The sequence below is a fragment of the Grus americana genome, chromosome 17, assembly GCF_028858705.1.
Source record: "Grus americana isolate bGruAme1 chromosome 17, bGruAme1.mat, whole genome shotgun sequence".
Lineage (NCBI taxonomy): Eukaryota > Metazoa > Chordata > Aves > Gruiformes > Gruidae > Grus > Grus americana.
This window is the reverse complement of record NC_072868.1, coordinates 186,873-205,957: the sequence shown is the minus strand read 5'-3', so window position 1 is coordinate 205,957 and position 19,085 is coordinate 186,873. Positions and strand designations below refer to the sequence as shown.

The following is a 19,085-nucleotide window of genomic DNA, read 5'->3' as shown; positions in this document are numbered from 1 at the left end:
CAAGTCAAAAACTAGGAGCATCTTTTCCCAAGCCACAGATTTACCTAGCACTCGCTTTCACCTACGGAAAAAGGGCACTCCTGCAAAATTGCCTTTATTAAAAAAACCAAAACGCATTTAAAACCACTGTCACTAGGAGATGCTTCCAGATGCAAACAGAACAAATGCACCCCCATTTCCCGCAGCAAAACAGAATTCGTTCCTGGGAAGGGCACAGGACAGGAACCCTGTGATGCAGCAGCTGTTCCTCTACAGGAAAAGAAGGTTCAGAGGCTGACCCAGCTTCCCAGTCTCTGCTTCCAAAACAGCAGCTTTGGGCTCCCTGACCACAGCTGCTAAGGAGTAAGAGACAGCTCGTGGTGAAGGTCTGACAGCTCCTGGCTGGTCTTTGCACAGCACTCAGGATAGTCCTGCTTGTATTTTCGTTCCTGTGCCAGCTGCGTCTGCAGAAGGGACACCTGAAAGAGGCAAAAGGCCGAGCTCAGACAAGCCCACGCTGTTAGGACCATCCGTAGCCCCACGGTACCGGCTGCCAGGGAAGACGCACCCGCTAACTCCAGCCCTGACAAACACGCTGTCCTTGTGGAAGGGGAAGCAACAGGTTCCCAGAGTCCCAGAGGCGCCCTGAACTCAGCTCAGATCATCAACAATTCCAGTTTCACTGGGACAATTTCCACTGCCCGGTGCACTCGCTTCCTGACAGCCAAACCAAACTCGGGCTGTAGCACGGTGCGAAGTCGTGCCCAGCAGTACGGCCACAGCAGCTACTGATGAGAGCTTTCCCACTCCTCACCTGCTTCTGCAACTCAGCTAATCGACAACTGCAGCACGTGTGAGACTCCTCCTGTGAAGAAAACGCAAGGATCTCTTTTTGGTCTCCGGTTTGGCCAGGGCCATGGTCTCTATTCGACCTCTACTAGGTGTGTCCTGGGGGGCTGCTGCCGCTGGGATTTGCCATTGTTCCTCTGTATGGCCAGACCCTCCTCCCACCGAGTACGATGCTGTTCTCACCTGTCGAGAAGCAGGCACCTTGTGCTGGTCAGAGAGAGAAAAGCCGCACGCATCTGGCAGCGACCGACCTCTACAATATCTCTTCAGTCTCCTCCGCTCCCATTCCACCTGCGCGTTGGATGGGAGAAAGGGTCACGGAAACGTGCTGCCACCAAACAAGGAGTAACAGCACCTCTGGACACCATGGCAAGGAGATTTCTGCTCCGAGACTGTTAATGGCACCAGAGGAGGTTGGGGGCAAAAAGGACTACTCGACGTAGACTATGGAAGAGAAAGAGAAAGCAAGAGGAAACAGCTCCTGGCCACAAGAGTGTCAAATGTGTCTGTAGGGGGACACTGGGGCAAGAAGGGTGGTACCGGAGGGAATGTGCGTTTCTGAAGGCAATAGGGTGCCAGAAGAGAGAGAAAATACAAAAGCCAGTGTCCGCAGGGGAAAGTGGGAGAGGGAAGGCAACAAGCAGAGGACGCCAAAGTGCTGCCTGTGGAAATGTGTTGTGTTCCAGAGGACCGTGAGGCTTTGCAGAGGCAGCGAAAGCCTGCTTCACCTGCTCAAGAGTCCTCCTGAGCTCAGCGTTGAGTTGCTTCAGCTCCGTCTTCTCGAGTTGCAGCTTTGCAACTGCTCGCTGCAGACGTTCCAGCCGCTGCGACAGGAGTCTCTTCTCTGAGAGCCAGGAGAGCTGCTCCCCTTCTGCAGTAGCCTGCTGGGTACACAGAGAGGAGATTGTGAGAGCTGGTGCCACAGAAAGCTTAGAAGGGCCAGAAGCAACACGTTGCGGAGAGCGACCAGACCCAGGAACGGACAGTGCTAAGTCCCTTCTTCTCCTCCTGCTCCACAGGCCAAAACAACACACTCTCTTCCTAGGGCGGCCCCTCCAGATCACCTTGGAGAAATCCACACAAATTTGCCCTCATGCGTTTTGGACTGCGGCACAAGTACATTCTGAACGCGCAACGAAGCCTTTAACCCGATCAGGCGGCGGGACGAATTCCGTTCTTTTTAATACACTGGAAAAGCTGTACCTCAGCAATCTACATGTCTGAAAGCATCCTCTAAGCACCATCAGCGTAGCTGCTCTCCAGCCGTCGTTATAAAATTCGACTAAGTTTAGTACATTAGTTTGGTCAACGGTGCCCTTTCCTTTCCACGCCAAATTCTAACCACGACATGTTGGCTAAGCTTGCCTAGATAGGAGAGAACCAACTAGCCATCCCCAGCTTTTGGCCTGGAGTTAATTTTAACAGCAAGCTCCGTAGTTCTGTCAGTAGTTCTGGGCTGGACAGAAAACATTCTAGCAGGCGAATGGTCTCTGGCCGGAGCTACACAGACAGGCAAGCCTGCTGGCTGCAGCCATAGTTTCTGTGGCCAAGCTGGTCATAGATTGACAGGAACATAAATTCCCATATCTTGATGGGAACCGTCATTAGAATCCTTTATAGACATTTTAGTTGACTGATGATCAATCACGCTGCCTACCTCGTGATGAAACCAGTCCGTGTCCCTCTCTGAAACCATACTCTGCAGGACGGCTATTTCTCCCCTCAGAGTCCCATTGGCCATTTCACTCTTGGTCAGGGCAAGAGTCAGTGCTTGTGCCTTCTCTTTCCATTTGACTTCTCCGCTTTCAGTCTGCTTCCAGATAGCAATCGCACGCTCCAATTCTTCCCCCTTTGCTTTCCGCTCATCTTCCAGTTGTTGGGTTAGCTCCTTCTGCCTTTGCAAGGAACGGTCTCTCTCCTGGAGAACCCTCCTCTTCTCGGCTTCCTCTTCCTCCCATTTCTGGAGTTTCTGGATTTGTTTCTGTAGGGTCTCCCCCTCATCTTTCCATCGCAAAGCTGACGTTAATTGTTTCAGGAGTTCGCTCTGCCGCCTAAGCTCTTGTTCTCTCCCTGACAGAGTCTTCTCGAAATACCTGACTCTGTCTCTCTGGTACTCGATCTCTTCATCCTTCCTTGCCAGAGTCTGCTGAACGTGCTGGAGATCTTCCCAAAGAGCTCTTATTTCCTCTTCTAACTCTTTTTGCTCACCTTGAGCCTTGGTCTCAAGCCTAGAGGTAGCCTCCTCCAGAACCCCTATCTTTCTTTCTCTCTCTTCCTTTCAGAGTCAGTTTTGTCCCTTGAAGATTTGTTTGCTCAGCTCCGTGCTTTTCCTCCTGTTCCTTGCGTGCCTCACATGGCTTTCTAAGGGATACAATTTCTTGCTCTTTCTCCTTTAGGGCCGCTTCCAGATGCTGCAGAATTTCCTTCTGCTCTCCAGAGTCTTGTTCTGCTTTTTGGAAGGTCGCAATCCGTTCCTTCTGAGATTCAACCATGAAATGCTTTTCTTTCAGTATTGCCGTAGCGTCTTCTAAGTCTCTGCGTAAGACCTTCAGCTGTTCTCCTGGTTTTCCCTCGTAGCTCCTTGTTTGTTGCTTTTGGGTGTCTATGAGTCTGTCCTTTTCTTTTAAGGCTTCTAAGGCCTGCTCCAGTTGGTCACGGACAGTCCTTAACTGCATTTCCGTGACTTCTTCAGCTTCCTGGATTTGCTTTTCTTGTGACTCAAGCTCTTGATCTTTTTGAGACAAAGCAAGTGTCATCTTTTCTACTTTACCGTGAAGCTCTTGCAGGTACCCCTCTTGCTGCTCCTTGTACTGCTGCAAGAGTCTTAACTGATGCCTTTGAGAATCACACTCGCTCTCTCTGTCCTTAAGAGCGGCCCTCAGGTGTTCGAGGCTTGCGTGCAGAGATTTCACCTGTTCTCTCTCCCTTTCCAGTTCTTGGATCTGCTGAGTCAGAGACATAAGCTCCAAGTTTCTCTCCTCCAAGGTTCCTTTCAGATGATCAAGATCCACCCGCAGATTTCTCACTTGTGATGCACCGTCTTGTTCTAGAATCGCTATTTTCCCCTCCTGGAATTTGATCTCCCGGTCTCTCTCCTCCAGCTCTTTGCTCATCTTGCTGACAGCAGTCCTCTGCATTTCTCGCTGCTTCTCTAGAGCTCCCGTATCCGTTCTTGCTGGGATCTGATCTCCAGGCCTCTCTCTTCCAGCTCTTTGCTCATCTTGCTGACAGCAATCCTTTGTTTTTCTTGCTGCTTCTCCAGGTCCCGTATCCGTTCTTGCTGGGATTCCATCTTCTGGTTTTTCTCTGTTATGTCCTTAATAACCTGATCGAGAGTAGTTTTCTGCATTGCTTGCTGGTCTTCCGGCGTTCTCACCTCTTCCTGGTACAACTTCATTTCTCCCTCCCTCTCTGACAGGATGGCAGTCAGATGAGGGAGAGTCTCCTGCAAAGCTTTTCCCTGTGCCGCGTCTTTCTGGAGCGTCTGCATTTTCTCCCACTGCGTTTCCACTTCCTCGGTTTTCATTTTCAAGACAGACAATGCAGTCTGAAGTTCTTGTTCAAGGCAGTGATTCGTATCCGTTGCTGTATTTGCTCGGGTCTCAGAGGCTGTGGCTGATTCCTGAAGAAGTTTCATCTCTCGTACCAGTTTTTCTTTAACTGCTTGCAGCCTGTCCCGTTCATGCTGCAAAACAGCGAGGAAAAGATTCAATAATTCCATCCATATAGGTCTGGTTTTCGTAGTAGCTTGGAACTCCTGCTCCAGCGGCAGTCAAGGGCTGCCCCCCCTCCCCCTGCCTCTCGGGATGTTGTAGACCTTGCCTGCGCCACCCTTTCGGCTGCGTCTTTGCCAGCTTACTCAGCCAGTCCCATCTTCCTGTTTGCCCTTCTCTGAGCCTCTTCTAGCTCTAGCGTGTTCTTTTGGGGAGGAGCTGCCAGAACTGCAGCCAGGATCTAAAGTCCAGACCAGGCATGATTTAGGCAGTGCCATGACGATGTTGTCTCTGCTAGGGAGGAAGGCAAGAGAGAACAACCCCAGCATGGGATTTCCATTTGGTTTGGGGGGGCTTGGGGGGGTTTTGGGCCTCTACTGTGTGGAGTTTTCATGGTACCACCCTCTGGAACCCCGCTGTCCCCTCTGGAAGGAGTAACGGTCAGGTGACGGGCTGGCATTCCCACTGTTGGAAATCGGGACTAGATTTCCCCTGGCAGGCATTCCTATGGATCTGGATCAGCACTTTTGTTTCTCAAATATCTCTCTTTTCCCCCACTGTCTGCTCTCAGATGGGCAATGTTGAACAGCTTTCTATTATTAGCTAACTCTGCCTCCTCACCCCTTTTTCCAGATACAGATATTTGGAAATCTAAATATGGATTTGGACACCAATGATCGCCCAAACCATGCAATGTAAATAGAGACAAGTTTGAAAATTCCTTTGACTAAAGGTTCAAGGGCAGAAATCATCAGCACTGAGGAAAACAGACACCCTGAATCATAACTGACTTTTACATGACTACAGCATCTTTCCCTGCTTATTCAGAAGAACGCAATTGGAAAAGGTAAACCAGAAAACAACCGCTGGTATAAATGACACTCTTCTGCTCCTGTAGCGGTCTCTCCACATAGTTTGTGCTATCGGTCATCTTAACGACCTCTCCTTTCTGGACTGTCCTCTCCTACCCAAGGCGATGACCCTGCTAACTCAGCTACATGGCCTGGCAGGAGAGCAAACGTCTGGGAAACAAGGAACGGTGACTGGAAGGAAGCGGGAAGTGAGGGAAACTTGGTCAGCATTTGCGTACTCTGTGTCTGCTCAGATTTGGACTGAACCGGTACAAGACCACCCAAAATCAGCTCTCCACCGGAAAAAGTTGCTCCTTAGAACTATTAACAGAAGGCCAAAAAATAGGTAAGAAATGGCCCTTTGCAGCATCTGCCAGCCTCACCAGGACATCCTTCCTTTGCTTCTCAGTGCTCTCGAGTTTCCTCTCCAAAGACGCCACCTCTTGCTGCAGACGCATGGCCTCCTCCTTTAGAGACTCTTCGGAGGCTGCTAGCTGAGATGTCAACTCTTCCACCACAAGTAAAACCTAACAAAGCAGTCAAAGACTATGGCTTGTCACTGTCAGCCGTATCATGTACTGTGAGGAAAGAACAACTTGAAATTTCACCCTGTCACGAGAGTACCAGATTCACAATGGATACAGCCGACTTGTTTAAAAAGCTCAGTGGGTCACCACGTTCATCTGAAAAACCACCTTAAAAACCAAGACCAGCAGAAATCCATTCTGATGATTGCTGGCAAACAGGCAAAAGGACTAGCCCATCTGTCCATTCAGCTGGCCGGTAAAGTCTCCTCCAGACCAGCTGAGATGGAGACCACAGTATGATGGCAGTCAGAGGGACTACCCCACCAGCCTGCTGCTCTGCAGTGGAAAGGCAAGAAGTGGAGAGACACTTCACCTGTTTGATGACCGGAGTAGCTATGGCCGTTTCAGTCACCTGTTTTTGTAGAGCATCCCTCTGCTGAAGAAGGCTGTTCATTTCCTCTGTGACGGTTTGCATTTCTTCCTTGTGCCTATTCTCCACGGCCTTGATCTTACTCTGACTTTCCTGCAGTTCTGCCTGCAGCTTTTCCGTGATGTTCTGTAAACACAAATGGAGAGCAAGCTACCGGGACCTGCCATCAGATCCAGCTTTTTTCTCCTTCTCTCTCAAAATCACACTCATTCAGCCACTTCTTTCTGCTTTTCCACCCAGCTCTGCTTCCATTGTAACCCTTCCTTGCTGTTGCTGATCTCTGGCGCTTACCGGGCTCTGTGCTGCTTGCAGTGCCTGCAGTAGGCCTTGCCTCCCCAGGCGCAGGGCTTATCTTTCATTCCCTTGTTCCTGCCCTTCACTCTGTTTCCTGGCTCTCTCAGCTTCTCTCAGCTTATGTCCAATTGCCAGCGGCCTGTTCCTTCAGCCCACCCTACCAGTCAGACTGACCTGCCCATTCTCTCGCCGCTCTTCCACCTCCTGCCTGAGCTGCTCCAGCTGCTGGCAGGCTTCTCTTAGCTCTCCCCGAGTTTGGAGCAGCGTCTCTAGGAAAGCATTCTTCTTCTCACGCTCCTGTTCTGGCGGGGCCTGCACAGAAATAAAGAGAGGACGGCTTTAAACTTCCCATACAAAACTTGTGTGGTAAGACTCAGAGAGTGACGGGCTCCCACGTTCTCGAAGCACCGTGCTGCTTGTCTCCTGGGTCATTATCTGCCCCCTTGGAGGCACAGGTTCCTAAGTGAGATTGGCAGCAAAAACGTGGTCCATCCACGGTCCATCTGTGATTGACTCTCCAACAAACTCTTAGTCACCTAACAGGAAAAATGTGTGGCATTTCCACAGTGTCCAGAGAAGCACTGCCAATAAGGAGCCCAGAAGAGTAAAAAAACCCACACAAATTCCCCCTTCACGGCCTTTACCTCTTGCTTGGCATTTTCAACTCTCGTTCGTTCCTCCTCTTGTTGAGCTTGCATGGTGGCAACTTTCTGCTTCATATCAAACAGCTTCTTCTCGTGCTCCCTTTCTGTCTCTGCCTTCTCCTTTTCCCATCGCTCCAGCATCTCCTCTAGCTCTGAATGGTGCCCTTCCCACTCGCTTGCCTGATGAGGGGAGGAAAAGACTTCAAGATGGAGTCCCAGCCAAGCTCCTCACAATACTCCCTCCCACAAACCCCCACCTCAACAGTGCACAGCAGTGGCTTTGTGCCCTCCATAACTCATGTCCTACCAAGGAACTTAAAAGGAGGGTCAGCAGGTGGAGGAAGAGGAGACGTTACCTTCCCCTCTCTGGTGGCTGCCTGTTCCCTAGCACCTCTCTCCTCGGGATTTCTCGCTATTCTCAGAGTCTCTATTTTCAAAGCCCAACTCCGTTCTCGTCAATGAAAAGGCGCAGATGGACTGCAGGGTGAGAAGGAGGCCACTACCCCGACGCCCTAGCCACAAGACAGGCCACGAACTCAAGCCCCAGGAATGAGGGGCCTGTTCCATACGCTTTAAGCCCAAAGACAAGACCTCTGCCAACCATGAAAGGACAGAAAGAAAGGAACAAAGCTCCCGTGACTGCAGTTGGCGGGAATGTTAGGAGTCTACTTCACGGCAGACGGGAGTCTGCTAAGATCCTACCCCTGGGCTGCCAGGCTTTGCGGGGGGACCACCCAACCTTCTGTTGAACTCGTCTTACGCCCACACTGAATCTGTGGCTGCATCGACCATCCCAGCACAGTCTGCTGGGTCTTCACGGGCCTTCAAGTACAAGCCCTTGGCTCTGCTGCCTGGCCGCAACGGGCGGCCTGCGACAGATGGTTGCTGCCATTTCAGGCAGCCACACTCAGGCTATTATCCTTCTAAAGCCAGCCCACAAAGCTTGCTGGAAGAATTCAAAAGCGTACTGTTTCCTACCAGGTCTTGCAGGAGCTTGTTCATTTCCGCTTCATGATCAGTTTGCCGAAGTCTGAGGGCAGCCTCATACTGCCGTTCTGTCTGCAAGAGCCGTTGTGCCATGTGCTCCCGTTCCTGCCTCCTTAGAGATCTCTCCGCTTCCAGCTCACATTGAAGGCACTTCACTTCCCCTGCAAACACGGCAAACGGCAAGATTCAGGGCCTGCGCAGACAGTGGTTCTGACTTCACTAACCTCAAGCCATTTGACTTGCAGTGTAGGAGGGATCTGTCTCCAGCTCCTTCACTCCTCAGAAGCACTGCGGACAGACAGCTGTTTTTATACCATCTTCGTAGGCAGGGGGATCACCAGAAACAAAGCACACGAGGCTCTCACCTTGGATCACCTCCTTGGCCTGCGCGACTGCGTGAAGCTGGATTTCAAGCTGATGCCGGGAGATCTCCAGCTGAGATGAGTGCTGCTGAGCCTCAAACAGGCTGGATTCCAGGGTCTCCTTCACTGACCTGCAAGTTGAGAATACGGAGAGAAGTGAGTTTCTTGCTCCTGACACCCACAGGCAGTTATTCCAGCAAGAAGCGGTTCAAGATCCCCACTCCTGAGCACGGTTGCGTGGAAAGTGGTATACAGAAAGCCTACTTCTGCCATTTAGAGCAGCAATGCAGGCCCCTCCGAGGGAGTGCCCAGGCTTTACGGATGACCTAGGGTAACTCAGAAAGCCCAGCCGAATTTGATCTCAACGGCCGAATCTTACATTGCTGGTGTCTGATCTGTGACACACGGGTAGCTGTGCCCACAAAGTCTGTGCCAGCCAAAGCCCAGCCTCTGCTCACAGCCCTCCTCCTCTCATCTGCACTTCCAAGTTGCTCTGCAGGGGGACAGAATCAGAGTATTTCCCTGGCTGACTCGTGACGTTTTAATGCTGCTTGCAGTGTAGGTATAGGTAGGTCATTTTCCAGACTCCCTATCTTCAGAAGGGACCAAAGAAAGACATCGGACGGCGTAGTAAAATCTCATGCTTGCAGCAGCATTTGTAAGAAACTTCAACTAGATGTTATCAGAACAAGGGCTACCTGAAAGGAGAGGCAGCTATCCTGCAGTTTAAACTGTTGCAAGTTCAAGAGAAAAACTTGCTACTTTTCTTTAAGCGTTGCTAACTAAGTAGGCGGTAGCGCAAATGACTGGTCGCTCTTTAAAACGGAAGTTGTGGTACTGCAGAGGCAAACTGTTGCATCCATAGACTTCAGCCAACTGCTGCGTACCACACACAGGATTCTGGAACCAGGGGGTGCAGTCACCTCCCTGATCTAACCGGCGTCCTGCCTGCCGGGTTCCTACAATACACAGCACTGCCTCACTCGTACAGGGATGCAATCAGGGTTAACGTCCCTCAGGGGAAAGGGGCACCCGAGTGGTACAACAATAAACCCCACAAATGTAGGATTTCACCCACTTGGATGGACAATGGAGGATGTAGCTTTGGGAAGGAGAACAAGCACACATTTCTGATTACGCCAGTCGCTGGCAGTCCAAAGCCACTACGCTCCCTTTTAAGGATAAATCAAAGTCAGTCTCTAAAACGGAACAGAAAAGACCGAGTCCCAAACTGCGACAACAAAAGGCTCTTGAGAGCAACATCTGGCAGGAACAGTTGCTACAGCCCAATAACTGGGCACCGCGTGTAATAGCCTTGAAGTCTGAAGATCCCACCTCAAACTACTCGATACGGAAAGATCTGTGTTCCGATGCACAGAACAAGAAACCAAACCCAGAGAGAAGCTTCAGGCTTCAGTAAACATCTGCGTGGTTTAATTATTACTCAATGCAGAGCCAAGGTGCCAGATACCGAGGAATTATATTGGCTTGCTTTGGATTTCACAGAGGAACATGCAAGGGGCATAAACGCGAGCCCAAGGCTCAGGAGAGCTTTGTTAGCTTTAGCTCTCAGGCAAATACCATTCAAATCATGGGATACTGTTTGGGGTTTTTTCTCAAGATTCCTCCATTTTCTGCCCGTGGAAGGTGAAAACATCTGAAAAGCACTGGATGCAATCAATCCTCGTGTAATGATTACCACCTTTATAATTCCAGACATGAAATAACGTCCTGCTTAGGGTCTCCTCCCCACCTTTACCTGGCCTCTGCCAGCTGCTCTGAAAGGCCTTGTCTGTCCCGCTCCACGGCTGCCAGTCGCACCTCTAGGGCAGCCTTCTCACGCACCAGCAACTCCTTCTCTTTGGACACCCTGGCCAGTGCATGCCCTTGGCGAGAGGACTCCTGGCGCAACTGCTCCAGACCACTGCTAGATGACTCTTGCTGGCGGTAAACCTGAAAGCGGGACAAAATACAGTTAGAGTCCGTTCTCTGGGCTTCTATGCAGAGCCAGCCAGTGCCACTTCTGAATCAGCTCGAGGAGAAGGAGCTCCTGTACTTTGGGCTGAAAGCTTCAGAGCATCTGCTCTATACCGCACTAATACCCGGGGCTGCCAGAAGGCGCTGGCACTGTTAACTTGAAAGCGACGCGTAAGGCCCTACTGGGTTGCCGGGGTCCGGACAGCTCCTTCAGGACAAACCTACATACCCCAGACTACGTGTTTTCATGCAAAAACACTGCGTTTTTCCAGAACTGCCCCCTTGCAAACTAAAATGCTCTAAGAATCTATTCAAGTTGTTGCTGGAAATGTTCAGGAAAGTTTGAGCAGAAGCAACTTGGCTTGCTGAAGAAAGTGAAAATACACGTTTTCTCCTTCGGGGGGGGGGGGGGGAGGGAGAAAAGAAAAAAAAAAAAAGAAAAAAAAAAAGAAAAGATCAAAGCGTCCCCTACTTGAGCGTGTAAAGCAGTTGGATGCAATGAGGCGACGCTTGTCAGGGAAACAGCCCTCGTGGTGGCAGCATCAGTTAGTGATTTATGAAAGTCTGGCTGATGTGGCCAAAGAGATGGTAGACTCTATTGGTACAGGAGTTCACGTCAACAATACTGTTTCCTTGTCTTACACAAAGAAGTCGTCTAATATACCTTGCTGGTATTCAAGCTTGAAGAGTAACCATGTTTTTTTAGCTTTTGTCTTCAGTATAACACCTCTGCTGGGTATTTGCCAAACATACCACGGACTCGAAAACCAAGACTGTCTAGCAGAGAACAGACCATCCGAAACAAACAATTCTCCTCTCAAAGTTATCCCGTAATACCCAAGGTTGTACATTATGAAACTGACACTGAAATGATGGCAAACTCCCTAGTCTCCTCCAGCGATACGATTCTCCCAAGCTCTTTTTCCACTGTACTGAAAATCAGGTAGTCCAGAGTCACACGGCCTATTTCTCATCCTCTTCCTCAAGGCCTGAAGAGGCTCGAGCAATTCAAAGCTGCGTGTATGGCTTGCAAGACAACTTCAACAATGTCAGGACGTCATTCCCATTCTCAGCAGTACAAGACAGCAGACACTGACTTGCAGCTTTGTCCCGCTCTCTAGGCTCGAACAAATGGAAAGCGTCTCCTTGACAAAAACACTGCAGAATCCAACAGACAGAGCCCCGCTGAGCCAAGCAGCCAAAAGCCCACCCGGAAAGCACTAGGTTTTTGGTCTCACCTCATTGAGTTTATCTTGGGTTTCTGCCTTCTCCTCTGCCAGCATCCTCAGCTCTGCCTGCAGCCCCTCCTGGTGCTCCTCTGCTTTCTTCAGCAGCTGCTCCAGGCGGGCTTTCTCTGCGCAGAGCTCTTCGTTTGTTCTTTCACACAGGTTCAGCCTCTCCTGGTCAGAGATCTTTGCTCTCTCCATCTCGGCCACTTTACCTGACAGAAGATCGTGCTCTTGCTCCAGCTACAATCGCAGAAGCACAGAGGAAATAAAATACAGTAAGATTTCCTATGAAGAAGGTTTGGCTTGGACAGAAAAAGGAGCAACACAAGTTTCTTCAGCTGCACTTTATCCAAGGCGAGAGCTTCATGAATACTGCTCACCTTCGCGGCTCCAACATGTAGATCAGCTACTTCAGCACGCAGCTTATTCAGAGCCCCTGTCAACTCTGCTACTGACTGCTCTGCCTGAAGAGACAGCAGAACAACATGAAAACAAAGACAGGAAAATCCCTGACTTCAAGCAGCGACTCCAGATCCCCTTTCGCATTGCCGACATACTCCCAATTCAGCGTGCCCAGCAGGCACCTGGGGACTGACTACACCCACGAGCCTGTGTGATCCGATCACCGTTTTCCAAGAAGGAGAACAACATTGTCCCTCTCTTCTACTGCCAGAAACAGCACCGGTGGCGGTCCTGCTATCACAACTCCCTCTCCCACAAGTGCTGCCTAGGAGTAAGGTGACCATACCTTTTCCAGGGCCATTGTAAGCTCCTGTTTCTCGCGCTTCAGCAGATCCCTCTGAAGACGCCATTCCTCCAGTGTCTCTCTCGCGACTACCAACTCACTCTGTGATAATGACTGTTTTCCTTCAAGTGCAGCTAAGTCCTTCAGTCTACGAGAAGGGGAAGGGACAAACAAGTTTTTCGTGTGAAAACATTCTCCTTTCCAAAACCAAGAGCATAGCATCGCAGAATCATGCAGGTTGGAAAAGACCTTTAAGATCATCGAGCCCAACCGGAAACCTAACACTGCCAGGTCCACCACTAAACCATGTCCCCAGGCACCACATCTACATGTCTTCTAAAGACCTCCAGGGATGCTGACTCCTTCCAAAGTTTAAAACACGTTTACCTGTCCTGAAGCTCCTCCTTCTCCGGGTCCCCCTTGGCTTGTAAGCACATCACTTCCCAAGTCCTCTGGCTTCTTTCCTGGTCCGCTTGCTGCTGCGCCTGATCCTTTAGGACAGGTCTACCCAGAGGGACGGACTCCCAGCGCTGCATGCCGGAGTTTAGGCGGGAGCAGTTTACAAGTATAGATCCAGAAAGCCTCATTTGCTCGGCCTTCAGCTCTGACAAATCTCTGAAGGAGAATAAAGAAAGAGAGAACGTTCACACCACCATCTTTATCAGCTGACTCACTTTTCAAGCACGGAATTGTGCAACCGTAAAAGCTGGCAGGAAAGATGACATCTTCACCGGGGACGAATCATTCATCTGACACTTTGGGATCAGGACGCATCTTGAGAGTTGAGCAACGGGTCTCTTTGATGGTTGAGGAACGACTCTGTTTTCTCCTCAGAGATAAGAAGAAATCGATGGCACAGCCAGAAGGATTAACTAGTAGCTCAGGCATACTCTACACATTAAGGAAAGCTTACCATCAGATAAGGTAAATGGCTGACGGTAACCCAGCGTTTGAAATTGCATGCTGACACCAGAAGAACGTACTATTACGGCTACACGATTTTTGTTTGCAGCTGTGAGAAAGGAACCTCAGAGAGCCCAAGAACAAGAAAGCAATCCTAAAAAGGAGGTATCAAACTAAGCAAAATAAATTGGACAAATGCAGTAACAGGGTAGAGAAGCTATCCTTTCTCTCAACAATGCTGGTAGAGGCATAAGCGGATGCAAACTGACCAGAATAAATGTAAGCTGGAAAGGAGAAGGACAAAAACAGGTATCCATGAATGATCTTCCCATCAGGAGCAGGGGGAAAAGAACGCAAGTGAGATTTAAGGCAGATTTTCGTCACTCTATAAAAGGGACCGCGCTAGGTGCTGCATGCACAGCTTTGGTGAGGCTCTTCCAATGTGTCCACGTGCGCCTGTGTCCGTGTTAATGTGCCCAAACAGCACCACAGTCAAGTTCATCCGTTCAGGGCCTCTGCACTGCTTAGAGCCCGAGCCCCTCGGTTTTATCTGAAAACCAGCATCAAACAAAATGATTCCGAAAACAGCCTAAGGCACGCTTAATGGCATGGCTTCAGGCTACCAAAGGAGAAATCATATCTGTAGCCGCAACTAACGTAACATCGAGGCTCAAAAAGCAGGTGAGAAGGGAAGCTACAGTTTTCCTGCAAGGGATCCAGCCTTAACTTCTACTCACCGGTCAGTGGCAGTCTTCATCTCCAGGAAGTGACGGCGGAAGGTCACCACCTGACGCCACAGGCTGAGTAGGCGGTTACGTTCACCCTTTAAGTAGCTGTCATAAAGCTAAACATGCAAAGACAAAAAGAAATGCCAATTCAGCCTTCGCCGTCACTCTGCAAGTCGTGCAGATAGGAGAGAGTACAACCACCATCACCGGGTCTCCTTTCATAACAATTCCAACAGGGGTATCAAGGGCCGAAGAGGCACCACAGAAGCATCCCCCAGCAGACTCGTCACCTGACCTCAAGGAAGGAAACACCCACGCTTCTCCTGCAGGAGTGGGTATCGGCAAAGCAAACCGATCATGATTTGTCATCTTGCCTTGCAGAGATGTCTAACAGTCTTGGTGGAGGAAGACAAAAACAAGCCCCTCCAAGACCAGGGTCAGATTTGCTTGCAAGACACTCTTGGTAAGGGAGGCCTGTCTTGTTCTTCGGTTGGCTGCTCTGAATGTGAAAAGACACAGACCTCTCCGGTCTCCACTGCTGTCGACAGAGATTTAGGAACTACTAAAAGGACGAGCGCTCACGTCTGACTGCCCTGCGGCATCCAGCAGCAGCAAGCATTTGCCTTGAAGACTGAGCAGTATGGTCACAGCCGGGGGGGGGCGTCTTCCAGCACCACGATTTGCTGACCCTCCTCCATCTCACACCCCTGTCTTTGGCCAGGCAACACCAAGACGTCCTCAAGGCAGCCACAACTTTCACACAGCAAGTCCTCCGTGCCAGAAATAAAATGCCTTCCCATTCCGCTTGGGCATCACGTCTGACATTCCCGTAGCCTATCCTTACCTCACGTTCATTGCGCCGTTCGCTCGCCTTCAATTCCAGCTCCTCCCGGGCCCTCATCCAATCCGCCGTCAGTTTCCCAACATCTTCCTTGAGGGCTGAATTAACCTCAGTCGCTTTACCTAGGTGCTCCTGCAGGACAGCGTTCACTTCGGCCAGAGTCTCACACCTTGGCAAAGGAGAAACAGCGATGAGGTCACGGCACAACTGCTATCCACAAGCAGCATCCCCGTGCTTTTCCAGCTCCTTCAACGCTGACTTGGTTGTCAAACCGAGAGGCAGGAAAAGTGCTTTCTAGGATTAAGAAAGATCTCCCTGCTATGGCAAACTCATGTTCTACCCAGCACTGCCCTCACCTTCCCGTTCAGCCTCTCCCTGTCCTTGTCCTATACACTGTGTAAGACCTGTAGCAAAGACCCCCACCTTCTTGATCCAGTAAACTGCACACCACAAAGACAGCGCCATACACAGAGGGGAAACAGCTTGATGCGCAACTTTCAACTGAGAGCTGAGAGGTCAGGCACTGCAGCTTAATGACTTTGGGACCACAGGCTAATATCCCACCCAGGAAACTAAATTCATGAACTAAATGGAGAGAACCGCTGCCCTGCGAACAAGCACAGAACTCAGTTTCTGGATCAAAACAGGAGCTGGGCTTCTCCCACCTTAGCTTGCAACATACGTAACACAGCACACAGGTGCCTTTTACACCACACACCATTTATCTCTGGGGCCGAGGGAAAAAGAAAAGCAGGGAAAGCAATGCGGCAGAAGATGCCTGTGGTGCCAAGTGCTCTACTGGAAGGCTCTGATCCAAGCGCAGGATATGCTATTCGAGCGAACCCAAAGAGGACAACTCCTGCGCCACGGAATGCTCAGCATGTCGGGGCTTGATTCTCAACCTAAACCCAGGCTCTGCTGAGCAGCTCACCGACTGAGACACAGAATAATTTAGGCTGGAAAGGGACCTTTGGAGGTCACCCAGAACAACCCCCCGCTCCAAACAGAGCCATTCGGCACACACCACTATTCCTGTGGCACAGAACAGATTGTGGACCTTTCTCCTTTCCAAACGGCTTGCCCGACTGCTTCCCTTGGGGAGACCAGGTAGCGCTGACAGGTCTTCCCTCGCTTCCGCGAGCATCCAGGATACCATGTGTGAGGTTAACACTTCTTCCTTTTACCTTTGATGCTCCTCTTCCAACTGAAGCAGTGCTTTCTCCCGGTCGCGGGCTTCTCTGGCTTCCCACCTGCCTGGAAGGGATCCCTTAAGAAGAAAGGAAATGCTGAGTCAAATTCTTGTGGACCCTTCACTACTGTTAGCATCCGTGGCTTTCCCCTCCATTTCTTTGGTATCTCAGGAGCTCGTGGCTTCCTCCAGGCTTAACAGTGTCACGACTAGGGAGAGGAAGGGAGGGGAAGGGTGTTACTCAGCGTGAGCAGCTCTCCTCAGTCTCCCGCCGTTGCACTCTCACAGCTAAGTATCCTCAGCTCATGACCGCCAGTGCTCACTCAGACTTGAAGCCTGGGAGTACTCTCCTACCCTTCGTTTCCTAGGTTGACTTTGGCCGTGAAGCAGAAGGAAAAGCACAGAGCCAGCTCTGTATGTTGAACGCCAGCATTCTTGCCTTCCAACACGCCATGTTTCAACCAAGTCTTTGTCAGAGACAGCCACAGAACCTAACAGGCAGTAGAGCCCTCTCCCGAGACCTAGGACAAACCTTACTCCAGCAATAAAGCACTCCTTCACAACGTTACAATCCTTCTTGATCGGGTTTTCCGGGCCGGCATTTCTGGGATTACTGGCTGCTCTAAGAACGGCAGCTGGACAAAAGACGGCCGGGCAGCCTTGCAGCGCTTCTTTAAAGCCTCAGGCAGCAAACGCTTGTTTCCCTCTGCCGTTGCTCTGGGGAGCTTTTTGCCTGCGGTAGCGAATGCTACGTACGCTATCGTTAGTTAGCAACCTGCACACTCACCCCTCCTGCTTGCACTTGCTGCTCCAACTCTCGACACCGAGTCCGGTACTGCAGTACCTAGATGGGCACACAGAATGAAGGTGAGCGAATGTGGCTTGTAGCAGACGCGGCCCCTCCTGCATTCGCTTTTCTGCAGGTCTTGACAGCCCAAGCAGAGCACATTTCACAGTGCTGCCGATCCCGTCAACAAGAAGTCGTTACGACATAGGGAAGCTTCACCTTATCTAAGATTAAAGAATACAGGAGACAGGGTGTCTTTTACACGCACTGCTATCTGCTCATCCTAAGACAGAGGTGGCAAACAGAATGACGAGAGCGCCTTAGAGAGCCGTGCCTGGCCTATGGCCACTACGTCCCCCAGATCAGTCCTTCCAACGGGCTCAAGGTCCAGCGGGTCCTTGAAGTTAGAGAAATGAGTTTTGCAAGTTGCGTTTCACTAAGTAGCAAGTCAAGTCAGTTCTGACCACAGCCCTGCACAGCCGCTGCAGAACGCGGGTGTCTGTTCAGCTGCAGAAGACAAGCACGGGCAAGGAAAGCAGGAGGAGCTTCCAGCCACGCCGTGACCACCGTCGGACACTGCCCCGACCCTCCGCCCGGGGCCGGCACCCTCCTCGCTGCCGGCGCTCCTGCGCCCCGGGCCGACCAGGCCAGAGCTGCCTGCTTCTGTCCGGGGCCACGCGAAACCACCGCCGCCGGCTTGACTCCTACCTCTGGGACAGCCCCCTGCTCACCTGGCCAAACAAAGGCGTTGGCAAGCCCGGCATCTTTAGTTAAGGACGGGAGAGACCTGACGAGGGGCTCGGGGCGTGTGTCTGTGTGTGTGTGTGTGTGACGGCGCCCAGCAGGCCGGGCGGAGCAGGGCGGCTCCCGGGGCCTCCCCCGAGCTCCGGGCTCGGCGCCGTCCCGCCCGCAGCAGCCCCGGGGAGGGCGCCGTTGGGGCCGCGCGTTCGCCCCCCGAGATCGCCGCCGCCGCCGCCGCCGAGTCCCCTCTCAGCGCGGCGCGGGCGGCCCGGGCACCCCGGCCCCGCCACCGCGGCCCGTCCCCGGGCAGCTCCCCCCCGGGCAGGTGCCCCCGCTCCTTACCTTCGCCTGCAGCTTCCGCACCAGCACCGCTTGGCGTTGCTGCGCCTCCTGCGAGCTCTGCAGCCGGCGCCGCAGGGAGGCCTGGCTCCGCGCCGCCATGCCCCCGCTCGCCAGCCGGGCCCGCCGCCCGCGGGGCTCCGCCGCCTGACAGGCCGGGCTCGCTCGGGGCCGCTCTGTGGCAGCGATTCCCTTCTCGCTTCTCGCTGAGGGTGCCGCGCCGGGCTGCGCTGCTGCCGCGGGGGAGAGGCCGCCCCGGCAGCCGTTTGCTCCAGCGACTTCTGCTCAGAGACTGTTAACGGCCCCGTAGAACGTTGGGGGCCAAAAGCGCTCCCTGTAGCGCCTGGGAGAGCAGGAGCGGGAGGAAACGGTCCCCGACACCAGAGTCTTGGGTGGGGGGTATGGGGACACTGGGGCGAGAAGGGGGGGACCGCAGCGACAGGAGAAAAGGTCCATCGCACAGGGAAGCCAACTCAACAGCTAGGGCTCTCTGCTAAAAGCTCAACCTTCAGCCCTTGACTGCCACTGGAGCAGGAGTTCCAAGCTCCTACGAAAACCAAGCACGGAGAGATGGAACGACTGCGAGCAGTTAGAGGAAACCCAGTACGGGAGAGAAAGCTTGACATTTACAGGACAACGTGCTCTGTGAGTTAAGCTTTATTTCGTGAGCTCACGAAGAAATAAAACAAAGTGCCCTAGCGAGAGCGCTCATCCCTCCTCCTCCCTCACAGTGCGGGCGTCCCCTGTATCACGCTGGGAAGCACAAGCACAAGAGCCTCAGCAGTCCAGCTGCTCTTGGAGCTGCTTCAAAGGCTTTTTGGCTCAGCTGATGTTTTATCCCTTCCGCCTTGGAAGTCTGCTCTATACCATTTCCAAAAATCAGCAGATTCTGCCAGTACTGCCAGACAAAGATGACGGCTACAGGAGACAGCCGGCTGCAGGTGACGGTGGCTGCATCATGGCCCTTTAG

General features: G+C 52.0%; 1 protein-coding gene and 1 long non-coding RNA gene across 2 annotated transcripts in view; one reads left to right on the top strand and one right to left on the bottom strand.

Annotated features, from left to right (window-relative positions):
- Positions 1 to 78: 78 nt before the first annotated feature.
- Positions 79 to 18,728, bottom strand: LOC129214306 (centrosome-associated protein CEP250-like). The gene is given in 23 exon segments (XM_054845740.1): positions 79 to 348; positions 351 to 458; positions 794 to 844; positions 1,012 to 1,119; positions 1,557 to 1,712; positions 2,486 to 3,103; positions 3,105 to 3,983; positions 3,986 to 4,513; positions 6,332 to 6,475; positions 6,818 to 6,955; positions 7,288 to 7,467; positions 8,266 to 8,435; positions 8,640 to 8,767; positions 10,396 to 10,589; positions 11,852 to 12,082; positions 12,223 to 12,306; positions 12,591 to 12,735; positions 12,975 to 13,202; positions 14,228 to 14,334; positions 15,063 to 15,228; positions 16,244 to 16,326; positions 17,036 to 17,092; positions 18,119 to 18,728. Coding segments are annotated over 23 exon segments (4,701 nt in total). The 5' UTR covers positions 18,218 to 18,728; the 3' UTR covers positions 79 to 249.
- Positions 4,093 to 19,085, top strand: part of LOC129214315 (uncharacterized) — a 110,678-nt gene continuing 95,685 nt past the window's right edge. Inside the window, exon 1 of the long non-coding RNA XR_008579668.1 lies at positions 4,093 to 4,213. This is a non-coding gene — a long non-coding RNA (uncharacterized LOC129214315). The remainder of the gene's footprint in view (positions 4,214 to 19,085) is intronic.